Source organism: Epinephelus lanceolatus, chromosome 21 (assembly GCF_041903045.1).
Source record: "Epinephelus lanceolatus isolate andai-2023 chromosome 21, ASM4190304v1, whole genome shotgun sequence".
Taxonomy (NCBI): Eukaryota; Metazoa; Chordata; class Actinopteri; order Perciformes; family Serranidae; genus Epinephelus; species Epinephelus lanceolatus.
In genome coordinates this window covers 1823947-1847292 of record NC_135754.1, presented here as the reverse complement: position 1 = coordinate 1847292, position 23346 = coordinate 1823947, and the positions used below count along the sequence as shown (strand labels likewise).

General features: G+C 40.3%; 1 protein-coding gene across 3 annotated transcripts in view; it reads left to right on the top strand.

Moving 5' to 3' along the window:
- The window catches only part of csnk1db (casein kinase 1, delta b), a 40649-nt gene extending 18559 nt beyond the window's left edge, over positions 1–22090 (top strand). Inside the window, exons 3-10 of one of the 3 annotated variants that reach the window (XM_078163419.1) lie at positions 3200–3348; positions 3689–3917; positions 4087–4257; positions 4398–4546; positions 6568–6736; positions 7254–7393; positions 7893–7958; positions 20459–22090. In XM_078163419.1, the coding sequence (XP_078019545.1) occupies positions 3200–3348; positions 3689–3917; positions 4087–4257; positions 4398–4546; positions 6568–6736; positions 7254–7393; positions 7893–7943 (1058 nt within the window). In that variant the 3' untranslated portion in view covers positions 7944–7958; positions 20459–22090. Of the gene's footprint in view, positions 1–3199; positions 3349–3688; positions 3918–4086; positions 4258–4397; positions 4547–6567; positions 6737–7253; positions 7394–7887; positions 7959–20458 lie in introns of all 3 variants that reach the window. The other 2 variants (XM_033610508.2, XM_033610507.2) reach the window with 2 other exon arrangements.
- The last annotated feature ends 1256 nt before the right edge of the window (positions 22091–23346 follow it).

Genomic DNA, 23346 nt, shown 5'->3' with positions numbered 1-23346 from the left:
ATTATTGTGCTGTCATCCCATCATGCTATAAATACAGATCAATTGTCTACAAAATAAAAACCTGACGAATTTCTTTACAATCCATTATACAGATCTTGTTATCAGTCACTTTATATAGTGAGGAATAATATTATTACTATGTTTCTATTATCTTAGATGTTAAGTATTGCATGTTTCTTTAAGATAAAACACATTTTTGAGTCAATGGAATTTCTTGCAATAATGAAAAAATACTGGCTATCATGTCCGCCTGGCACAAACCACATGTTTTGGACAACTGTGAAGTGACAGAATGTCCCAGCATCATGTTTCTTATATTACCAGATTCCAGAAAGTCTCCCCTCTTCATATATGGCAGAATATGTCAACTTCCAACTTGCTATGGTGAGATACATGTAAAAATGTAAGAATTTAGTCACACAGATGTAGAAATTCATATAAAAATTAATATAAAATACAGGCGCATGGAAGGACATGTGGTGATGGCAAATCTGGGTAGCCCAGATTGTCCTGAAAAAAAACAAAAAAAAAACAAGATAGAGCATGTGTATGTAGCCTTTATAATGACTGTGATATGAGCTTAAAAGTAAAGGCAGGAAAAATACCCCAAAAAGGCCTAGGCCTAGGCCTAAACTGTGATATTAAAAGGAAGGTGAGAAATTATTTTCAGCCCCAAAACTATTTTATCTTCAGTGGGTTTTTTTTAATCCACACTTGAATGTTGGGCATTTTCAGGAAAATATGTAGTATTATTATTTATGATTTAATTAATCACAATTAAAAATTAACCCTTAAATACCAGTTTTAAACCTATACCACTAACTGCTTTTTTGAAAAATACACTATAATTCAATATTCTAAAAGCAAAATTGACCTTGATTATTATTAGTATCATCGGTTGACCCAAGTAGAAGAAGAAGAAATGATTTTGCACTTGTCCTGTGCATTTGACCCTAACTATGTAAGAGCAGTGATGCTATGGCAGACCCTCCGTGCTGTCATCAGCACAAATTATGTCCCCATGTGATAAAATCCACCATCCTCCCTGATTTTTTTTTTTCTTTACAACTTGAGTACTGGGTAACAGGGATGCTAAAGCTAAATAAGTACTAATGTCACTTGAGGATATCAGCAGCTAAGGGTGAAAGGGTTAAAGTCCCAGTGAAAGGGAAATTAGTCTTTATCTTCTGAACTGTGACATATTTCCCAGTAAGACTGAATATTTGTGCTGCGTACAGTTACAAGAGGGATTTAAATCAAATTCTTTGCATTTGATTGGACTGCTAAAAATTGGGTAGGTTTAGAGTTCAGTGAAATGCAGAGCTACAGTGGACTGTTGGCTCCACACCTCCCTCAACTGGGGCACGTTAAATCTGAAAATGGTGCACACTACAGTTACTGGGTTGACAAACATGTTTCCTTGAAACAGTGTAAAATGGTGTGCAGTGGGTTCTGAGATATGTTTTCTTTTGTTTGGTGGGTGTGTCAAAGGTGTTACCAAATCATCAGTAAATAAATCCAGCTGTATTACAATACAGTCCACTTGTATAACACTTACGGGAGTTTTAACGTACCACATTTGTCGTTTAAAGGTTGAATGAGGGAGAGATGAATGAATGTATCTGACACATTGTTTTGGACATGACGACAAAGGTTTTGCCCCCTGATATCCAAACACACATCGCTTCCTGTCTCTCTCCACATTGCTCTGTTAGTTACAACCCACAAACAGTGAAGCGTGATTTGTGGCTAGGTAGTTGCCAAAAGACTGATTTGATTGGATGAACTTGTAAATGCCTCTGAGTCCAGGACAGTCATTAAATATTTAGAACCGTTTCACAGGAAGAGGAAAGATTGATGTTAATACTATGGTACTGATTTTTTAAAAAAAAAACTATATTTAGCATATAACAAAAAATAAATAAACAGGTAACATAGGGATACAAGCTTAAAACTGGGAAAACGTATTTTTCATTTTGCTGGCTCTCAAAGAGAGTTTAGCCTGTTTCAGCCCAGTCTTCAGTAAGTTAAATATATCATCAAGAGGTGTTTTTTAGGGCTGAAGTCTCCTGGTCGACTAGTCGATTATTTGGTCACTATGCTCTCGTCCAACCAAATTCTCATTGGTCGAATAATCGCCTTGTTACTTTCATAAGGAGAAAAGTGCTACATCAACAGCTTTCCAGGATTAATCCATTATTTCCTGTGGCGGGGGGACAGGCTAGGTTACCTGTGAAAATGGGGCTGTTTTCAAAACACCCCCATTGTTGACAGAAAGTTGAACTCGCCCACCCTCAGCTCAGCATCGTGGTGACGCAGACCTCCTGTCAGTTTCTGTAAGCTGAAACCATTTCCCTCAGTGGAAACAAAGCTTGTATTTACTTGTATTTCACAGATAAGAAACAATAAATTGTGAATACAGTTAAGCCTCCACTAAAATAGCATTTTAAGTCGTGTGTGATCTATCCTTCAGGGATTTATACTTGGGGATTTATCCTGGCTTCAAATGAGCAGAGGAAATCTCCACTCGTCGCTAGGCTAATGTATATCATGTAAAATGCCATAGGCTGCCGCTAAAAATGTTAGCATGTTGTATTTGCTTGGAAAACGTGTTTAGTATAAGACAGTTGTTTTGTCGGTGAATGTTGTGAGTTGTAATGGAGCCAAATTATGTACCGTTACCTTTGTTACATGTTGCTGTTGTCCCTGGTTTTACATGAGAAGAGGAAAAGATTATACAGTGTAAAATGCCATAGACTTGTGCTAATAACGTTAGCATGTTGTATTGGTGGGGGAAATGTGTCCAGATAAAGACAAGTGTTTGTCAGTTCTGCAATTTATAGTGAAGCCAATTTGCGTGCTTGTGTTTGAAATTGTCTCTATTAAGCCATATTTAATGTGTGTTTTGAATCAACTATATAAATAAAGTTTGATTTGAACTAACCTTTACAGCACTTAACACAAGTCCTCCACCACCAACGAGTGTTTTGGAGGTGTAACTGCAGAGTGACACAGACACACCACCGCAGAAGTAAAAACAACGTGCAAATTTGTATTTACCACAACTAATCGATTAGTTGAAGATTATGTGCGACTTTAGTCGACCAAGATTTTCTTTGGTTGACTACAGCCCTAGTTTTATTGACTATGTTTTTGTGTCCTTTCCATCGTAATTGCATGTACTGTCGTGTTTTTGCAGTGGGCATTCCAACAATTAAGTGGTGTGGAGCAGAAGGTGACTACAATGTGATGGTGATGGAGCTGCTGGGGCCCAGCCTGGAGGATCTCTTCAACTTTTGCTCCCGCAAGTTCAGCTTGAAGACAGTCCTGCTGCTTGCTGATCAGATGGTGAGACTGCCTACTCAATTTAAACACACACACACACACACACACACACACACACTCACTCACTCACTCACTCACATACACACACACACACACACACACCTGACCAATGCCTGCAAGCATCCCGCACCCTCCTTTCATATTGTATCACACTTTCTAGCACTAATCCAGAAGGGAAATAAGAGCTGAAAGGGCATCAGTGGTTATATAGGCACATGTTGTCTCATTGAGACAATATGTGCCTATATAGACCAGTTGGTGGTCAGCTTTTAAGCCAGTGCTTGCTAAATGTCTTCTTATTAACATGGTGTAGTGACCAAATTTTTTTCATTCTTCTCTTCAGATCAGTCGCATTGAGTACATTCACTCCAAGAACTTCATCCACAGAGATGTGAAGCCTGATAACTTCCTGATGGGACTGGGTAAAAAGGGCAACCTGGTCTACATTATCGACTTTGGCCTGGCTAAAAAATATCGTGATGCACGCACACACCAGCACATCCCCTACCGCGAGAACAAGAACCTGACTGGCACTGCACGCTATGCCTCAATCAACACACATCTGGGGATTGGTAAAATAGAAAAAAATAGATAAAAATCTCACACCTAATAACCCTGTCTGACATGTCACATTGCTGCATTTCTTAGACTGTGAATTTAGTTGTATTTTCTACATTAGTGCAGTAGGGACACTTTTTTCTTCTCTTGATCTTTCTGCTTGTCTGTTGTCTCCCTTGACAGAGCAATCAAGGCGCGATGACCTGGAGTCCTTGGGGTACGTTCTAATGTATTTTAATCTGGGCTCGTTGCCTTGGCAAGGCCTCAAGGCTGCGACCAAGAGGCAGAAGTATGAACGAATCAGTGAGAAGAAAATGTCCACCCCCATTGAGGTGCTTTGCAAGGGATACCCCTGTGAGTCTCAACTTATTTTGGGCTTTTTTAATTTTTAAATGATTGTAAAATGTTTTCATAATTCTGTATTTACCAATAATAAACAGGAACAGTCAGTGACTCCCATCACCTGAGAAATACTTTCTCTATCTTTGTCACAGCTGAGTTTGCAACCTACCTGAATTTTTGTCGCTCCCTGCGCTTCGATGACAAGCCAGACTACTCCTACCTCCGGCAGCTCTTCAGGAACCTATTCCACAGACAGGGCTTCTCTTATGACTATGTATTTGACTGGAACATGCTCAAGTTTGTGAGTACCGATCATAATGTCTAAACTGTATGGGGTAAAAACATCAGCAACAGTACATACTTAAAACGTTAAGTGTTTGTAGTAGGGCTGACCTTCGACTCCAGTTTTGGACATTCGAAGCTTTGGAGCTCAGAATGAATTTAATTGGAAGCATTCGACGATGGGGGGACGATGACGACTCCACGGAGGTCCGCGCGGACTAAAAGCGGATGTCCGCAAGCCCTGTGCACGCAAAGCTCAGATTTTACGACTGCGAGGACTCCGCTCCGTGCACCAGTGTCACTCAAAAGACTGCTCGGCATGTATTTTTCACATCGCCATGACAGAAACGCGCAAGAATTGGGGGTAATGTAGTGTTTCACGGACATTTTTACAGGAAACTACAACGCGGAAGTGCGCTCGACTATGGAAGCCCGAATGACTGCGGACATTCCTCTCGGAGTCCGTTCCACTTATAGTGCGCCTGAGTCTGTGAGCACCTTAAATTAAAACCCTCGGCGCACACTGCAGCACAATCAAACAGATGCGCAACTCAGAGCATCAGAAGTGTCTCTGACACCAGACTCAGAGCGGCTCTGAGTGTGCTCATTGGGTTAGTGTTGCGTTTAAGGCCTCCCCCCAAAAAACAAGAAAAAAAAAGCGCTGAAGCTTCGAATTTTTTTTTTTCACAATCGAATCTCGTGCCATCGACCGAAGCTTAGAATTTTTTGGGTCAGCCCTAGTTTGTAGATACCTGCCGTCATTCTTGGGGAGACATTTGTGCTGATACCTTGGTATTTCAATTCAGGAGAAAACAAAACTGATATTTTTGGATTGAAGTATAAGGAATGATTTACCTCATGCTTTTGCATTTGATAATTTAAATGTGTCATACTTATATGTATGTCATACCAATCTTTGTCGTGCTTGAAAAGCCTTTGAAACAACATTTAAGCGTGTTTTTGTACCTGAAGGGCTCCAGACCCTGAATCTTTAGTCCCATTTGGCAACCATTGAGAACCAATGTGTCATGCAAATATTATTAATATATGATTAGGAGAGCTGTTTGTTTCTAGCTCACAGTGAATAAATCATCATTAAAGGTGCAGTGGCAACAGTTAAGCTTTCTTCTAACATTAAACTGTTGACCAGAAGCTTCATGTTCACAATAACAACGTTAATGCTCCCAGCCCGAGACGAGCCAGGTGCTTCAAAATAAAAGCAGTGCTTTGATTTATTTAATTTTAATAATACTTTATGTAACTTTAATATAACAGGACTTTATTCAACTTAATTATAAACATATTTCATTTACCTTTATTATTTAAGTACTTAAACTTTATTCTGACAGTAGCTACTTTATTTAACTTTATTGTAACAGTAGATCGTTTAGTAATTTTGTATTTTATTAGTCTACAGTAGTTTAGAGGAGATTTCAAAATATTGACATATATATTGCATATCGCGATTTAGCCCAAAAAGTTTTGCAATATTTTTAATTCACATTGCTCAGCCCTAGGTGATCCCCTGACTTTTCCTCAAGTGCTAAGAACTGACATTTTTTCTTACTTTAACAACGACTGTTGGTGAAGATATCCATGTTGCCCAGAAGATGACTCCCTATGTTAGTGGTCCCCTGACTTTTCCTGTGAAATAGCTATTGAGACCAAAACTGTCGGGCATTTTAACATGGGGGTCTGTGGGGACTGACTTGCTTCTGGAGCCAGCCTCAAGTGGTCATTCAAAGAACTGCAATTTTTTGCGCTTGTGTGTTTGCTGAGGCTGTTGCTTGAACATAACCATCAGCCCCAGCTGTACTTAATGCCCAGTAGCAAATGTTAGCATGCTAACATGATAAACTTTGATTGTGAACATGGTAAACATTACACGTGCTTAACATCAGCATGTTAGTGTTGTCTCTGTGAGCATGTTAGCATGCTAATGTAAACAGTTATCTCAGAGTACACTCCCAGAGTTAGTGTAGCTGTAGACTCTTTGTCCAGTATTTTTTTTTGTTGATTCTTTGTTATCGTTATACACAGGGAGCCAATCGTGCAGCAGAGGAAGCAGAGAGAGAGCGCCGGGACCGGGAGGACAGGCTGAGGCATGGCAGAAACCCAGGGCCCAGGGGAATACCTGCTGCATCAGGAAGACCACGAGGAACCCAAGACGGAGCTCCTCCTACCCCGTTAACACCAACCTCTCACACAGGTCAGTTCATCCCAGGCCCTTTGGATTTTACACTTGTCAGTAAGTGTAGCATGGTCCTTATACAAACACTGTAAAACCCATCAGTGTACTGTGAAATGCTGAATGATCTTAAGATTTCAAGGCTAGAATTAAGTGGTTTAATTGCTTTGTTCAGACTGACAGCAGTAACACAGTGGAAATGAGTTATAAGGTGTTTCATGATGGCAGAAATAAGACCTGTGAGGCACCACATATTTCCTGATTTACAGTTGTCATTTCATATGTGTATTTAGATAATATAATTAATATGAATACAAAGTTGACAGCAATAATGCAGTTTACCTTATTTTGTTTCTTAAAAGGAAAAAACAGTAAGATATGAAAAAATGTTTACGTATCATTGCACAAACTTAAGTAGTGAATCAAAAACGAGGGCTGTTTTGATGGAAAATGATGTAAATAGGAAAATGTTTATGAATTCTATCATCATATCCAGTCCCTCCTGATGGTGGTCTTTGTTTTGGTCCCTGATCTCCAGCAAACACATCACCTCGACAGGTGTCTGGAATGGAGCGTGAACGAAAGGTCAGCATGCGACTGCACCGCGGCGCTCCTGTCAACGTGTCATCCTCAGATCTAACAGGACGGCAGGACACTTCACGCATGTCCACCTCACAGGTATGAGATACCCCCAAAGACGCATATGCTTTGTTCTTATAGTGTTTCTCAACCCATTAGCATGAGCAGAAAATAGCAACTCTGTAGATAGTTCCACAGGCTAGGCTTGAAGTAGAGGCCCTCTTCTGAATATGCAGGAAGAAGTTGTGCTTAAAGCTTTATTGTAACCAGTAGCAGTTAGAATTACATTTTAAAGTTCATTAAACTTTGTCTTCATGGAGGTCTGTATCTGTTACCTCATAAAATCATTAGACATTAGTCTCTGATTACTGGAGAGTTTTTGTCCACATAATGTGAAGAGCTTTGCACAGGACTCAGATCCAGAGCAGCAAAAGAAAGTCTCAGTAGTCATCTGGTACAGCACACCAGCCTGGTGTTTAATGTTAGAGAAAGGTGCTGTTATTCAGCCAATTTTCTCCAGTTGTGTGGTTGGTGCAGGATGTGGGTTCTGACTTGACATATTGGGCCTTCTCTCTCCCTTCCCCCAACCTCAGAATAGTATTCCCTACGAGCATCACGCCAAGTAGACGCTCGCCACGTCCTTGTGTGACGGCGGCAACACTGGGTGAGTCCTGTCCCTAAAGCACCAGGGATGCATGGGTCCAAATTCCAGTTCTACACTGGGCTGACTTGTGTTCAGTCTTGGTTCGAGCATTTTTCACTTCCAGCCTAGTTTCTTCCATTTTATCTGAGCTGAATCTTCTAAATAGACAAGGGACACAAGATGAAAACATGGTGGGCATGAAATTAGATCAACAGCATTAACAGGTTCATGACAATAGACAAGTACGTGTAGCTGGAATCGGGTGAACATCTCATCGCTCTGTGTTTCTAGTGACTGGACATCCAGTTTCTGAATGAGGCTTGGCTTGAGCAACCAGTTATTGATGTCATTTTAAACCATCACAGCCATAAGGTAGTACATCCATTTAGCTGTTGATGACATCATAACTGCATTGTACCTGCCTAAGTCACATTGTCAGTCACCAACTATTTTCTTAGCAGGAGGGGGAAGTCCTCTGAGAACTGGAGTGGATAATGCATCACAGTGCATCATAGCTTAAGAATGTAACTCCCTTATTGACTCCTCAAGGATTATGCAACGCCCTTTTAATCAGTTCTGTGCCTGTGTCTTGTTGCTTGCACTGTTGGTGTGATGCCTAGATGGCAGGCCTACAGCTATAGCACACAGAAGGAATTTACCTACCTACACCCACCCCCCCAGCCGTGCTTGGTGCAGTCCAGTGTTATTTCACCTGCAGATTTCTGCCTCCCTGGTCTTTTACACTGAACACCTGCATGATATGAAGCTACTCATTTGCAAGTCAGCGTTTAGCTTTGTCATGGCTGTGGCTGAAAGCATGTTATAAGGTGTTGGGGGTGGGGGTGGGGAGGGGGGTTAAAAGAAAAACAAGTCTGTCTCAAATAAGTCAAATCAGTCCATGTTTCTTTTCAGTTGTTCAAAAAGACAATGAACAGACTGTTTCCTCAATGTGTCACATAGGATACATTCTTGCAGTTGCATGAGTTGTAGGTTTGACAAAGATACCCAGTTGATTTGTCTAACTGCTGAATCCCCATATAGGTATTTTCAAACCACAGAAACATAATAACCCATAACTTAAGGTATAGCATTTTTCGCAGGTTCTGCTGTTATTCCCACTGTATGTTCTTCGCTTTGAGGATGAGCTCCGAGACCAGAAATCTGGCACTGCCCAGGCCGTAATACTAAGTCTCAGGGAGGAGGGCAACAGCTGGTTGCACATGGTAAACACCACAACTAAAAAGGCAGTACATATGTTTATAGAAGCAATGAGTTTATTTCAGTATACAGACGATACTGTGATTCCAAATATTAGATGCATGTTCTGCTGCAGTGTTCTACATTTGTTTGTGTAGGTTATGTGAATCTCCAGGTTACTGGTTGTTGAGATCCTTTAGTGGAAAAGAGCTGAAATGAGCTTAAGCTGAATCAAAGAACGCATTTTAGATTCTGGATTCTAGATTAGTTTTAGTGTAGTTACTCTGCACAGGGATCCAGGGTTCTCCACACATTGATTTAAAGCTGGAAAGTTCATGAGGTGCACTGTTGTAATAAATATACTGTTCAGTTACTTATTGCATCAAACTCTGGGAGCCAAAGCGTACTCTGGGCACAGACGAAGCAGCAGAATGTCAGGAACAGTGAAAGCGAAACTTGACCTTTGATTGTGCTGGGTCTAAACATTTGTTGCTCAAAACACCACAAACTTCTGCTAGAGGGGAAAAATTAACTTGTGAATAATTCTGCCTGTGTTGCATTCATGGACCCGCATAATCCTTAGAATTTAGGGAGGGGACACAGAAAAAAAGTCAAATAAGCAAACCCCCTCTCCCCCATTGCCATCTACTGCCACACATAGATTCTTTTTTTTCTTTTTTTTTTAACTTTTTTTATTGGCAGGAATAAATGTACAGATAAATACATACATAGATTTGTTTCAGAGTATTCCTCCATTTTTTGATTTTGATCCCACCCACCCAATCCCCACCCACTGCCGATGCAAAAATAAATAACTAAAATAAAAATTAAATTCCCTAAATACATGTGCACCATGCACACATTTAAATACATTTAAATGCATGTACCTGCATGTACATGTAAGTACAGCCCTTTTACATACACAGGTAGGCCTACATATTTTTGAGACACAGCACCCAAGTAGAATTAAGCTTACGCTTACACACAAAAAATAAATTAATTAATTAATTAATAAATAAAAAAAATATGTATACATACACATACATACACACATACATATACACACACATACCTACATATGCATGTACACACATACATACATACATACATACATATGTATATACACACAGGCTACATATACATATACATCCAACAGTGATGAGGATGAAGGAGGGGCAGAGGACTTCCAAAGTAATAATATCCTTCTGCGAGCAAGGAGGGAGCTAAATGAAATAATGTTTAATTGTTTTGATGTAAAATTATTACTCTTATCAGGAACTCCAAAGATAGCGGTTTCTGCATCCGTCTGAACCTCCACCCCAATAATCTCAGAGATCATTTTAAGAGGAAGAGGAGTTAACACGAGCGGTAGCCCTCTCCCACCAGTCATCATCAAACTCCTTACCCAGCTCTTTCTCCCATGCGCCCTTAATATTGTTAAGTGTATGGTCCTTAAAAGAAAGAATACTATTGTATAACCAGGAGATAAGTCCTCTAGGCATGGGAGGAGTTTCAAGGAGTGTGTCTATACCGGATTTGGGTGGTAGTGATGGAAACAAAGGATTATGAGTTTTTAAAAATTGACGAATTTGAAAGTATCGAAACATGTTTGAATTAGACAGCCTCCATACGACACCAGTTTATATCCAGATGTTGTAACCAAATAATTATCTTCTGAATATTTGCTGCCCAATAATAAAACATAAAATTTGGAAGAGCTAAGCCCCCTTTTGGCCTACTTCTCTGAAGAAGAAACTTATTGATACGTGGAACCCGGCTCCTCCATATAAAGGATGAAATCAGGCTATCTACCGACTGAAAAAAGGATTTGGGAAGAAAAAGAGGTAAACACATAAAAAGATAAAGAAATCGGGGCAAAATATTCATTTTTATACACTGAACTCTACCGGCTAAAGATAAAGGGATGACTTTCCATCTCTGGAGATCTGATCTCACCTTTTCCACCAGAGCTGCAAAGTTCTCTTTATGTGGGGATTTGATAGAGCGAGTGATTTTTATGCCAAGGTGTTTGAAACCGGTTTTGGAAAGATGAAAAAGAAGTTCTCCTTGGTTTATCGTTAAGGCCGAGTTGTTAAGTGGAAAGCATTGACTTTTTGTAAAGTTTAATTTATATCCAGAGAAAGCACCAAATTTTCCTAAAATATCCAGTATTTCTGGTACGGAGATAACAGGGTCAGTGACATATAATAATAAGTCATCCGCATATAAGGACACCCGGTGTTCAACACCCCAACGACGAATGCCCATAATCAACTGGGATGCTTTCAGGGCTATGGATAGGGGTTCAATGGCTAAAGCAAATAAAAACGGTGAAAGAGGGCAACCTTGACGAGTACCACGTGAAAGGGGAAAGTATGAAGAACGTAAATTATTAGTGCAGAAGCAAACCTGTGGGGAAGAATAAAGAAGATGGACCATTGCAATAAATTTTTCACCAAAACCAATTTTTTTCAAAACAGCAAATAAATATCCCCATTCTACCCGATCGAAAGCTTTTTCTGCATCTAACGAAATAACTACTTCTGCAGAGTCAGATGAAAATGTAGAATGAATAATGTTGAGGAGCCGACGTATATTGGAAAAAGAATGACAACCTTTCATAAAACCAGTTTGGTCCTCTGAAATAATATCTATCAAAACAGTATCCAAACGGCATGCAAGCATTTTTCACACACAGATTCTGATTGTGTTGGAAACACTGGGATCTCTCCACAGCCAGTAATGGAGAGGATAAACAATAACAGTAACCAACTTACCTGTGACATGTCAGTGTTTTTTCAGATGAGAATATTCCAAACCTACCCTTAGGTTATTTTCCTCTCAGCCTTGGTATTGTAATTGTACACACTAGATGACTTTAGTGTAGTTTGGATTAGTTGTAACCAGGTGTGGGCATTATAAAATCCATGAATAGTGCTACCTGTATTAACGTGTTTGTGATTGTCTGCATTGAATGGCTTAGTGAATCACCCAGTCTAATAGAAAGTAGCAATTGTTTGTAAAAACCTCTGTTTTTACTGCTGTTCTGCAGTATGAGCGGTTACCCCATTACTGACTGTCACCTCAGGCCAGAGATCTACCTGCTTTTTACTTGCTTTTTAACTATGGTGGACGATAAATCAATATACTCAATGTTTATGGGATAAATAAAGTGACTATATCGTGAACATGGAGTATAAATGGTCACCTCGTTTTTTTTAAGCCACCAGCATGAGACTTGATTCGACATTTCATTTCTCTCGCTCTCTCCTGTAGCTCTCTCCCACCCACCCACAGACACACACGCACACACACACACACACACACACATACAGTCAGGTCCATAATTATTTGGACAATGATACAGTTGTCATCATTTTTGGCTCTGTACACCACCACAATGGGTTTTAAATGAAACAATGAATACCTGCTTAAAGTGCATACTCTCAGCTTTCATTTAAGGCTTTTTTCAAAAATGTAGTATGAACGGTGTAGGAATGACAACCATTTCTTCACACAGTCCCCCAACTTTAAGGGCTCATAAGTATTTGGACAAACTAACATAATCATCAATTAAACAGTCAGTTTTAATAATTGGTTGCAAATCCTTTACAGTCAATGACTGCCTGAAGTGTTGGACACATAGGCATCATCAGATGCTGGGTTTCTTCCCTGGTGATGCTCTGCCAGCCCTTTACTGCAGCCGTCTGCACTTCCTGCTTGTGTTTTGGGTGTTTTGCCCTCAGTTTTGGCTTCAGCAAGAGAAACGCATGCTCAATTGGATTCAGGTCAGATGATATGACTTGGCCATTGCACAACATTCCACTTCTTTGCCTTAAAAATGTCTTTGGTTGCTTTTGCAATATGCTTCAGGTCAATGTCCAACTGCACTGTGAAGCATCGTCCAATGAGTTTTGAAGCATTTGGTTGAATCTGAGCAGATAATGTAGCCCCAAACACTTCAGCTTTCATCCTGCTGCTCTTGTCAGCAGTCACATCATCAATAAATACAAGAGAACCAGGCTTTTTAGATGGTTTTTGACAAACTCTAATCTGGCCTTCCATTTTTAAGGCTAACCAATGGTTTGCATCTTGTGATAAACCCTCTGTATTTATTCTAGTGAAGTCTTGTCTTGCTTACAAGAGCAGCAGGATGAAAGCTGAAGTGTTTGGGGCACCATTATCTGCTCAGATTCAACTAAATGCTTCAAAACTCATTGGACGATGCTTCACAGTGCAGTTGGACAATGACCTGAAGCATATTGCAAAAGCAACCAAAGACATTTTTAAGGCAAAGAAGTGGAATGTTGTGCAATGGCCAAGTCATATCATCTGACCTGAATCCAACTGAGCATGCATTTCTCTTGCTGAAGCCAAAACTGAGGGCAAAACACCCAAAACACAAGCAGGAAGTGCAGACGGCTGCAGTAAAGGGCTGGCAGAGCATCACCAGGGAAGAAACCCAGCATCTGATGATGCCTATGTGTCCAACACTTCAGGCAGTCATTGACTGTAAAGGATTTGCAACCAAGTACTGAAACTGACTGTTTAATTGATGATTATGTTAGTTTGTCCAAATACTTATGAGCCCTTAAAGTTGGGGGACTGTGTGAAGAAATGGTTGTCATTCCTACACGGTTCATACTACATTTTTGAAAAAAGCCTTAAATGAAAGCTGAGAGTCTGCACTTTAAGCAGGTATTCATTGTTTCATTTAAAACCCACTGTGGTGGTGTACAGAGCCAAAATGATGGCAACTGTATCATTGTCCAAATAATTATGGACCTGACTGTACATAAAGAGAGACTCACAAGCATGATACATAACACACTCCTCCACCCATCCAGATCAGTTTCTCCTGAGGGATTGTGTGTGAGCAGGCAATAAGTGTTTCTCATCTGCAGGGTTCCATACTGCTACTATTCAGTCCCATTTTGCAACCATATTCGATGGCGTCACAGTAACAGTTAAACTTGATGAGATTAACAATAGCGTGAGCAGAGGAAGTGTGTCTTAGTACCTGCAGGGTGCCAGACTGCGACTGTTAAGTCACATTTTGCAACCATGGAACACCAGTGTGACTTACAAATACTATTAATATATGAAGTGGTGAGCTGTTAGTTTGTTCCCAGTGCACAGGGCTTACCGCTAACAGCTAACTTTCGACCGGGAGATTCAAGTTGACAGCAAAAACATCAACACCTCCGGTCCGAGACGAGCCAGGTGCTTAAGTATAAAAGCATCAGAGGTTCAGCTTGGATTTATTTAATTATAATAATACTTTATTTAACTTCATTATAACAGTATTTTTTGAAACTTTATTATGACAGTACTTTATTTAACTGCATTTTAACAGTGCTTGATATAACTTTATTTTAACAATACTTGATTTAACTTTATTATTACAGTTTTTTATTTAACTTTATTATAACTATTTTATTTAACTTTATTATGACAGTGGCTGCTTAACTTAAGTCTACAGTACTTTAGAGGAGATTTTAAAGTATCACAATATTTATTGTGTTTTGCAAGATAGCCTAAAAATATTGCAATATTGTTTATAAGCCATATCATCCAGCTCGGCGTTTGTGTAGACAACCGGTTGTGTCATAAGCATAATTGTTCACATACTTGATTATGTACTATACATGTTAGAGGGTACATCCAGCGGACCTGTCACGATAACTACATTTGCTGGATGAAATACTGTCCCAGAGATAATTGCAACAATGTTATGTTTGTCATTTTGAGACTATTTTATGCCACTGATAAAATGATAATACAATAGCATAACAATGCAGGTACAGCATTTTAAAGAGCAATTAACTTTTAATTCAGCAGACATTGGAATTGGAATATGGAAAAAAGTAATTAACACCTGTTAAGATATACAAGAACGTATGTATAAATAACAATACTTTAGTAGAAGTTCCCTAAAATTGCTGTGTTTGAGACTTCAGACAAAATTGGGGGGGGGGGGGGGGGGGTGCACATCTCTTGTGACTGATAAACAAGCTTAGTGAAGCTCCAGGACTGCTACAGTTACTTCCATAATCTGGCAAGTTAACCACTGTTAGGACTGTGCCTCCTCCACTTTTAAAAGGATAGTTCAGATTTTTTTGAAGTGAAGTTGTATGGGGTACTTAGCCTCATTATATTATACTGCTCAAAAAAATAAAGCAAACACTTAAATCATTGTAATTTGTTGAGAAAAAAATAATGTAAGAACAATCCATGGAAACCAAAAACATTATCTCATTTAGGACTAGATTGAGAATCATACCCAGAATCAAATTGGAGTCAGATCACAGGCTGATCCAACTTCTGTGAATTTCCTCAGGACAACTCATAATGTGGCTCAGTAATTTGTATGGCCTCCACGTGCCTGTATACATTCCCTACAACGTCTGGGCATGCTCCTGATGAGACGACGGATTGTCCTCTGGGGGATCTCCTCAGACCTGGATCAGGGCATCAGTCAGCTCCTGGACAGTCTGTGGTGCGATGTGGCGGCGATGGATGCTACGATACATGATGTCCCAAAGGTGCTCGATTGGATTCAGGTCTGGGGAACGGGTGGGCCAGTCAATAGCATCAATGCCTTCATCATCCAGGAACTGCTGACACACTCCAGCAACATGAGGCCGGGCATTGTCATGCATCTGAAGGAACCCAGGGCCCACTGCACCAGCATACGGTCTGACAATGTGTCTGAGGATCTCATCCCGGTACCTGACAGCAGTCAGGGTACCTCTGGCTAGCACTTGGAGGTCTGTGTGGCCCTCCAAGGATATGCCTCCCCAGACCATCACTGACCCACCACCAAACCGGTCATGCTGGAGGATGTTGCAGGCAGCAGAACGTTCTCCATGGCATCTCCAGACTCTGTCTCATTTGTCACATGTGCTCAGTGTGAACCTGCTCTCATCTGTGAAGAGAACAGGGCACCAGTGGCGAATCTGCCAATTTTGGTGTTCTCTTGCAAATATCAACCGGGCTGCACGGAACCGGGGTGTGAGCACAGGCCCCACTGGTGGATGTTGGGCCCTCATGCCATCCTCGTGGAGTCTGTTTGTGACAGTTTGGGCAGAAACATGCACACGAGTGGTTTGTTGGAGGTAATTTCGGAGGGCTCTGGCAGTGCTCCTCCTGTTCGTCCTTGCACAAAGAAGCCGATAGCGGTCCTGCCTGGTTGTTGCCCTCCAAAAATGCTTCAAACAATAAATAATCTTAATATTGAAAGGAAACGAAATATATCCAGATAAGGTCGGAGGTCTATAACTACACATAGTTATAGACTTCCAACCTTATCTAAGCACTTTAAATGGCATAAGTGGGTATATTTTGTTTCCTTTCAATATTAAGATTATTTAGAAAAGTATTTGAAGCATTTTTGGGGTTGTTTAATTGATTATTTTGTTTTTGAAGTGACTGCACTGAACATACCCAGTTGGCTCATCTTGAAGGGTTGTAACAAGTTTAAACTTTGTCCAATACTGAGCTTTTCCCTTGGTGTTGCTCACCGTCTTAAGTTCACCATCTTCAGTCTTTTTCTTTATGTTGTCCATGTTTGTGGCGGGACCTGTGGGCTGGACGCGCGAATGGGATCAGTAAAATATGAGTGAGGTGCAGCGAAGAGGCCCGAAGCCCAGCTGTCGGGCCCCTCGGGCCTCGGGCTCCAGTGCAGGGCTCTAATTTGAAGTACCATATGTAAACATAAAAGTCACTGATTTCTCCACAAGTTCCTACAAATGTTTCACAATAAAAGCCTATTTAGAAATTGGGGGGATTCTCTCAGCTGAGGTTATAAGGGGCTTTTAATTTGAAACAAGTTCAGGAAGTGTTGAGTTTGAAATGACGGTGCCATGCATTAACTTTATCAAGGCAACGGGAGCAGATAAAAAGTAAAAATATAAAGATACACAGGCAATGATAAATAATGGCCCTTTTATAATATATAATTTCAAATGAAGCTGGTAGCCTCTGCAGTTGTGGTGAGTAAAAGCCCTGCCGCTATTTTTTAATTTTCATCTGGTGAAAATTCTTGTATTTTTTAATATTGCAATATATATTGCCAAAAAACAAAACTATATCACAATGTCAGTTTTTTCCAATATCGTGCAGCCCTACATTCTACTGTAGCCTTTAAAATGTCTTTTTTTTACCAAATTGTGTGGCTGCACTTTAACCTGTGTCTTGATCTGTGTCAACAGTGGATATTAATTTAAAAAATTTTTTTTTTTTTAAAAATTTCTTAATATTTTACATAGAGTTTTAGGAGTTGAGACATACAACAATTCATATCCCGTCCATTTTTATTTTACGTGCTGGTATCTGATCGGTACTCGGTATAGGCAGATACCTAAGATTCAGGGATGGGTACATCTCTACTCAAGAAACCACTAGTGGTGAGGGCACTGGAAAAAATGAAAAACTAGCCAAAAATCAACCAGAAAGGACGCAGGGAGGGAAATGGTCTGTGGCCACCACCTGCAAAACCATTCCGAAAAAGGGGTTGTCTTAGTAATTGCCTCTCCTTTCCGCTGGTGTTGTCCAATTTGCACAACAGCAGGTGAAAGTGATTCACAATCAGTATTGCTTCCTACCTGGACAGGTTGATATCCCAAGAGTTTGACTGACTTTGCGTGTGTACATATAGTAGATGTCAGTCAGCATGGCCCCAGATGGGGGAAGCGGACTTGAGGCCGACATGGAAGCTAAGCAGTGTGCTGCTGTGGAAGCGTCGGCAACAAAATGTATTTTAGCCACCAAAAAAAAAAGTCAATATCAGTTTAAGTGTACACTATAATTAATGTATTTTCACAGCTTTCCGTCAGACAACCCTTAACAGCTTCACTTCCCCATCTATGCTGTTGTCAAAGCCACCAGACTCCATTGACAAAATTAGTCATTTTAGCTTACTCAACACCTGAACTGCTGATCTACTGCTGCTTTGATCAGATAGTTAGTTTGTGTTACTATCACTATCTGACATTAGGCTGAAGTAGTGAGAATATTCTAAATACAGTCAACACTGATTTTGATTTTCTTGAGGTGGCTAAAATACATTTTGTTGCTGACACTAGGGCTGGGCGATATGGCCTAAAAAAAAAAAATCTCCGTTTTTTTCACAACAAATCCGATTCACGATTTAAATCGATTTTTTTCCCCTCCTAGTTAAAAAAAATAAATATTTGCGGCCTGGTAGCACATACCTGGGGTCCAAAACTTTCAGCATGTAAATAAACCCCGGCTTTTCCACGGTAGCCTATATATGGGCACCATATCTCTTGCAATATACATGGCAACTGCATCTGTGATCGCTTTCCACCAGACCCCTTTCTTATCATACGGCAGTGTTTCCCCTACCATTATATTGGATCACAACAGAAGTCATTTAATGTTACCTTTCCTATAGAACAGGTCTAAACCTTGTCCTTTTATTAAACAAACTAAATAGCCTTATGTTACAGGCTGAGCCGCCTGATGTGTGTGGCTTGTGTGTGTGTGTGTGTGGCTTGTGTGTGTGTGTGTGTGTGTGTGTGTGTGTGTGTGTGTGTGTGTGGAGCTGTGTATGTTTGTAGTTGATGTAGGAGGTATGAGACGTTAGTGCGCCGGGTGTGGTTTGTGACGTCAGATGGATGCGCCCCGGGAAGAAAGTGAGGCATGTGCTATGTTGTTGACATCGAGCAGCCACAGTGAAGCAGTTCTGCATGCTGTTTTTGAGTTATTTCCCTCTATGTAAAAGTCAGACACTGATGACAGAGGCTGTGCATCATCCCTGCAGTGCTGAAAATAAAGTGCCGTTCTTTAACGCAGACGAAGTCCCGTTGTTTATGTGTTGTTGCCACAACGAGCTAACACAAGCTAAAGGAGCTAATGGTCTTCGGAGGTCCCTTTACTATGGTTCGGGGGTCTGCCAGCTTGGCGTTGGTAACACTTATTTATCTTATTTACACAACGGCATGTCATTTCTGTCCCTACATGGTGCGCGTCTAAAATCCTCCTCTGCTCTCTGTGTCGCACACGGCGGAGTTCGGCCCTGCGTGCGCACACACACACACACACAGGTGAGCACACAAAAGCGCTGAAGAACTCGTTCCCTTAATTGAGAACGAGTTCTTCCCCACTCACTGCCATGTTGTTTGTGTGTGTGTGTGTGGGGGGGGGGGGGGGGGGGGGGGGGGGACTCGATTTTCACTAAAACTTGATTTTCATTTCACTAAAACAAATTGGCCTAAACTACAAATTCGAATCAATCGATAAAATCGATTTATCGCCCAGCCCTAGCTGACATTGCCCTTCCATGCATGTGCCTATTGCATCTTGTGTACACGTAACATTAATTTCTGAGGACATGACGACAAAAGCCGGGAAAGGACACCAGATACATTAGACAGCCATCAAGCACACGTAAACATTAGGGTTGAGCTGAATACTTGGATGAAACTATCAGTTACAGATTATTTATCATACAAGTAAAAGTGTCAGTATCCGTACTCGTGATGAACGAAAATCCTCCTTTCAGTAGCTGTTTTCAATTGTGATCAAAAATGATCTGAAGTTTAATTCAGAGGTTGTTCTGAAAAAAAATTCTAATTAATAATAAATATATAAATGTTGGTATGAATAATAATAATAACCTCTGGTCAGGTCCCACCCACTTCTGTTTAACCCCACCCACTTTTGGTATAAACTCCACCGATTCCAAGTACAAATAGGGATACAGATAATTAAGCTGTTGGAACAGATACAGATAATGGTGTACTCCTTCATCCCTAGTAAACATGTAGTGAAAAGCAAGTATATCTCTGCTTCACAGCCTCGCCACTTATCATCACACTCCCTTACCTTTTACGCAGTTTTTTTATTTTGTACAATTGCAAATGTCCTGTCTGATGTTGTAAGACCTCTAGGAGCTTGTTCCCTTTATCACAGCAGTATTAAGGCATGTATTTCTGTGAAATAAGAAAAACTAATTCTTAAAACAAGTTAAAAAATGCTGTCCAAAAGCAGAAAATATTTGGATATTGTTATAAGCACCAATCAGCCACCCTACTTACAACCCTGTGGCTGTTTCCATAGTTTTTTGATAATGTAGCTTTTAAGGTGAACACAAGTTTTATACAATTGAGTTGATTTCGTGGCTTGAAAATGCATTTAGACTGCAGATGAATTAAAACACTCCACATACATGTTGATCTAGAAGCCGTGAACAAACAGGGATGCATGCATGGAAAGCTTAATGCATCCACTCATTTAGATAATGTAGAGTTTGTGCATTGTTTTTGACCCTCCTGTTTCCTTTCCTGTGTTTCCTCTAGATGTTGTCTGGTGTACCGACTGCTGGTCTTCATCTTCTAGCTCCTCGATGAGCCCCCACAATGCACCCTGGCGGACCAAGCCCTATTCACTCGGAAACAACCTGACATACTAATACTACTGTTCATTACTACTACTACTACTACTACAGCTACCATCGGAGGCCATATTGTGACTAGGCACACACTGTTGTCTGATGGACTGCTCTCAGTACTGTTGGCACCTTCACCTTCACACTCACTCACTCACTTCGCCCCCCTCCCTCCCTCCCCATTTCTGTGTGTAGGTTTGATGTCCCTAACATTGGAGCTCAGGACTGTTGTGTTTACTTTGTCAGGAACTCCCCCAATCCCAAAAAAAAAAAGAAACACCACCAGATTGTGAAAGGGTCAGACATGGCAGCCACTCGTTTCTGGGACACTTACACTGACTGACTGAGTTAAGGCTCCTTCCTCTGCAGAAACATTTGTCATTGATGACCCTACATTTCCATTGTCACTGTCTGCTAGTTCATACCTGATCAATAAAATTGCTTTTCTATCTTTTGCAGTAAACACCACCAACTTTTTCTGTTTTTAATGATCACCACCACCACTGATGGCTCTCTTCAGTAAGAGCCATTTGTATTAAATAGAAAGTAAACACTTGTTTGCATGTTGTAGAGGTTAGCCTTCAGCATCACGTTCAGAGGCTTGAGTGTTAGTTGAACCCATGAATGTACCAAAAATCTAATTTGGTATCTTGGGTGCAGGAGGTCAAGTAGTCACTCATGACAAGATGTTCTGTCTGTTCACCTCCAGGCTCTGGTATACTGCTAAATGAGCTGTGTTCCCTTTATTGTGTGTGTGCAAAAGGAGTGCACTTTATAGAGGGAAGGGCATCATATGACACATTTGACCAGATGTCCAGTCACTGTGTACAGATAAACATTCTTGTTTTTCTTATTTGTATAATTTTGAAGCTGTGAATTCGTTGTAATATTGATGTGTAAACGTTTGCTCATCTGTAGGGACAGGTCTGAACATGACTTCTAAGGCTTGCTCCAGGAACCTAGCTGCAAGTTTGGACTGCCATAAATGTAGTCATCTTCCCATCAGCATACCCCCCTGAGAGCCATGGGCTTATTAAACAAACCAGTGGTGAGGGCAGAGATGTTGCACTGAATTTTAAAGACATTTAGTGTGACATCCTTTGCTATCACAAAGGATACTGCTGTCAGTATTCAAGTTTTAGTGATCCTGCACCAATGTGGCTAACAGATAATTGCCAAGGGCACTGAAAATGCATTTTCTGTGAATCCCTTTTAAACAGTTATTGAAAATATTTTTATTGAGAGGAAAACTTCATCCTTTTACAGGCTACTCCAGCAGCAGTGGATTATTTTTTTTAAAATTAGTAAACAATTTGACTCTTTCGGCTTTGATAAATAACTGCCATGTCTATCAGAATAAAATGGCCTGTTGTAATTCATTATAACTGCTGCTCATTCTCTAGTTTTGGATTTTTGACCCTTGACTTCTTTGGTCAGCCGCGCTACACCTAGTGAATTATGTAAGCAATGAGATTTACTTTCTCACATTTATATTTGCCACTGTATTTGTGTACTTAAACTGTAAATAAATGAATTACTTGTACCTTTTTGTCTGACTACCTTGTGCCTGTGAAAAAAATCAGATCTCAGTGACCGGGGGGGACCAGGGCTAAAAATGCAGAAACAGTAGTAACAGTAGAAGTAGTAGTAGTAGTCGCAGAAGTAGATGTAATTGTAGTAGCAGTAAAATACCCATTATGTATGAAAGATGTGGAAAAATTGTGTAAAAAGAAGGTGAAGTAGTAGGAATAGTCAGAAAGATGGTAAGGGGTTTAATTTGTATGAATTCATGCTGTGTATTACATAATCCCAAAAGTAGCAACAGTAGTATTAGTAATAGAGGCTGTAGTAGTATGTGATAGATGGAAAACACCGATCTATAATGTTAAGATGCTGTTTAAAGTAACACTTCTGCTGCTTTAATCTCTGCACTTGAGACTGTGAGATGCACACACCCCCACAGGTTCTGAGAGAGCTCAGAAAAGAGGGGCACAGAACAGACAGGAGAGAGCTGTTTTAGTGGAGATCATTATCCCAGAGATTATTCCCAAACTGTTGGCCCAATCATCAAAATAACGTGATGGTCAGAGAGATAAGCTTCTCCCCTGAACGCCTGGATGTCGTTATCATGTTTGTGGAGTCAAAAATGTGATAATTGTTGCAAGCTAGAAAACTGGTATGATATGCTGTCCTCCAGAGATTTCTGGTCTCTCTCGACATGGAGTTAAGTGCATCAGTTGGTGGAGTTTCTCTGACTTTCAGGTTCACTGTGCCAAATGTGTAGGTCTGATTGCTTCCAAAGTAACACTGATAGAAGAGGACAATTTTTACTCCATTTCTACCAAGAATTATGTATGTAGAGTGAAAATTGTGGCCTTTGACAGCAAGTTAAAGAGAAATGTTTCAGAAATGTGTTGTGTCCAGTGTTGCCAAGTCCGCTTATTATAAGCGACTTTGGGCTTGTTTTTCTGTAAAGTCGCTTACAAATATTGGTAGTCGCGGGTCGTGTTTTTTTTTTTTTTTGTTGTTTTTTCTCTAAAGCGTAGTTGCTTATTTGGGCTTGTTCCCAGCTCCATAATAAGTTGTCAAGCAGATATTTTTTTTTATTTTTATTTTTATTTTTTCCCACCCGCATCCTGCTTCTAATTGGCTCTGACTCTGATGGCAACGAGTACTAGCCAATCAGAGGCAGAGCAGGGTAATGTGTTTTATTTCTGGTTAGGAAAACATCAGTCCTGTAACTAAAAGAAAAAAGTTAGATGAGTGCATAAAAAGCAATAATAAATTAAGAATTTGTGA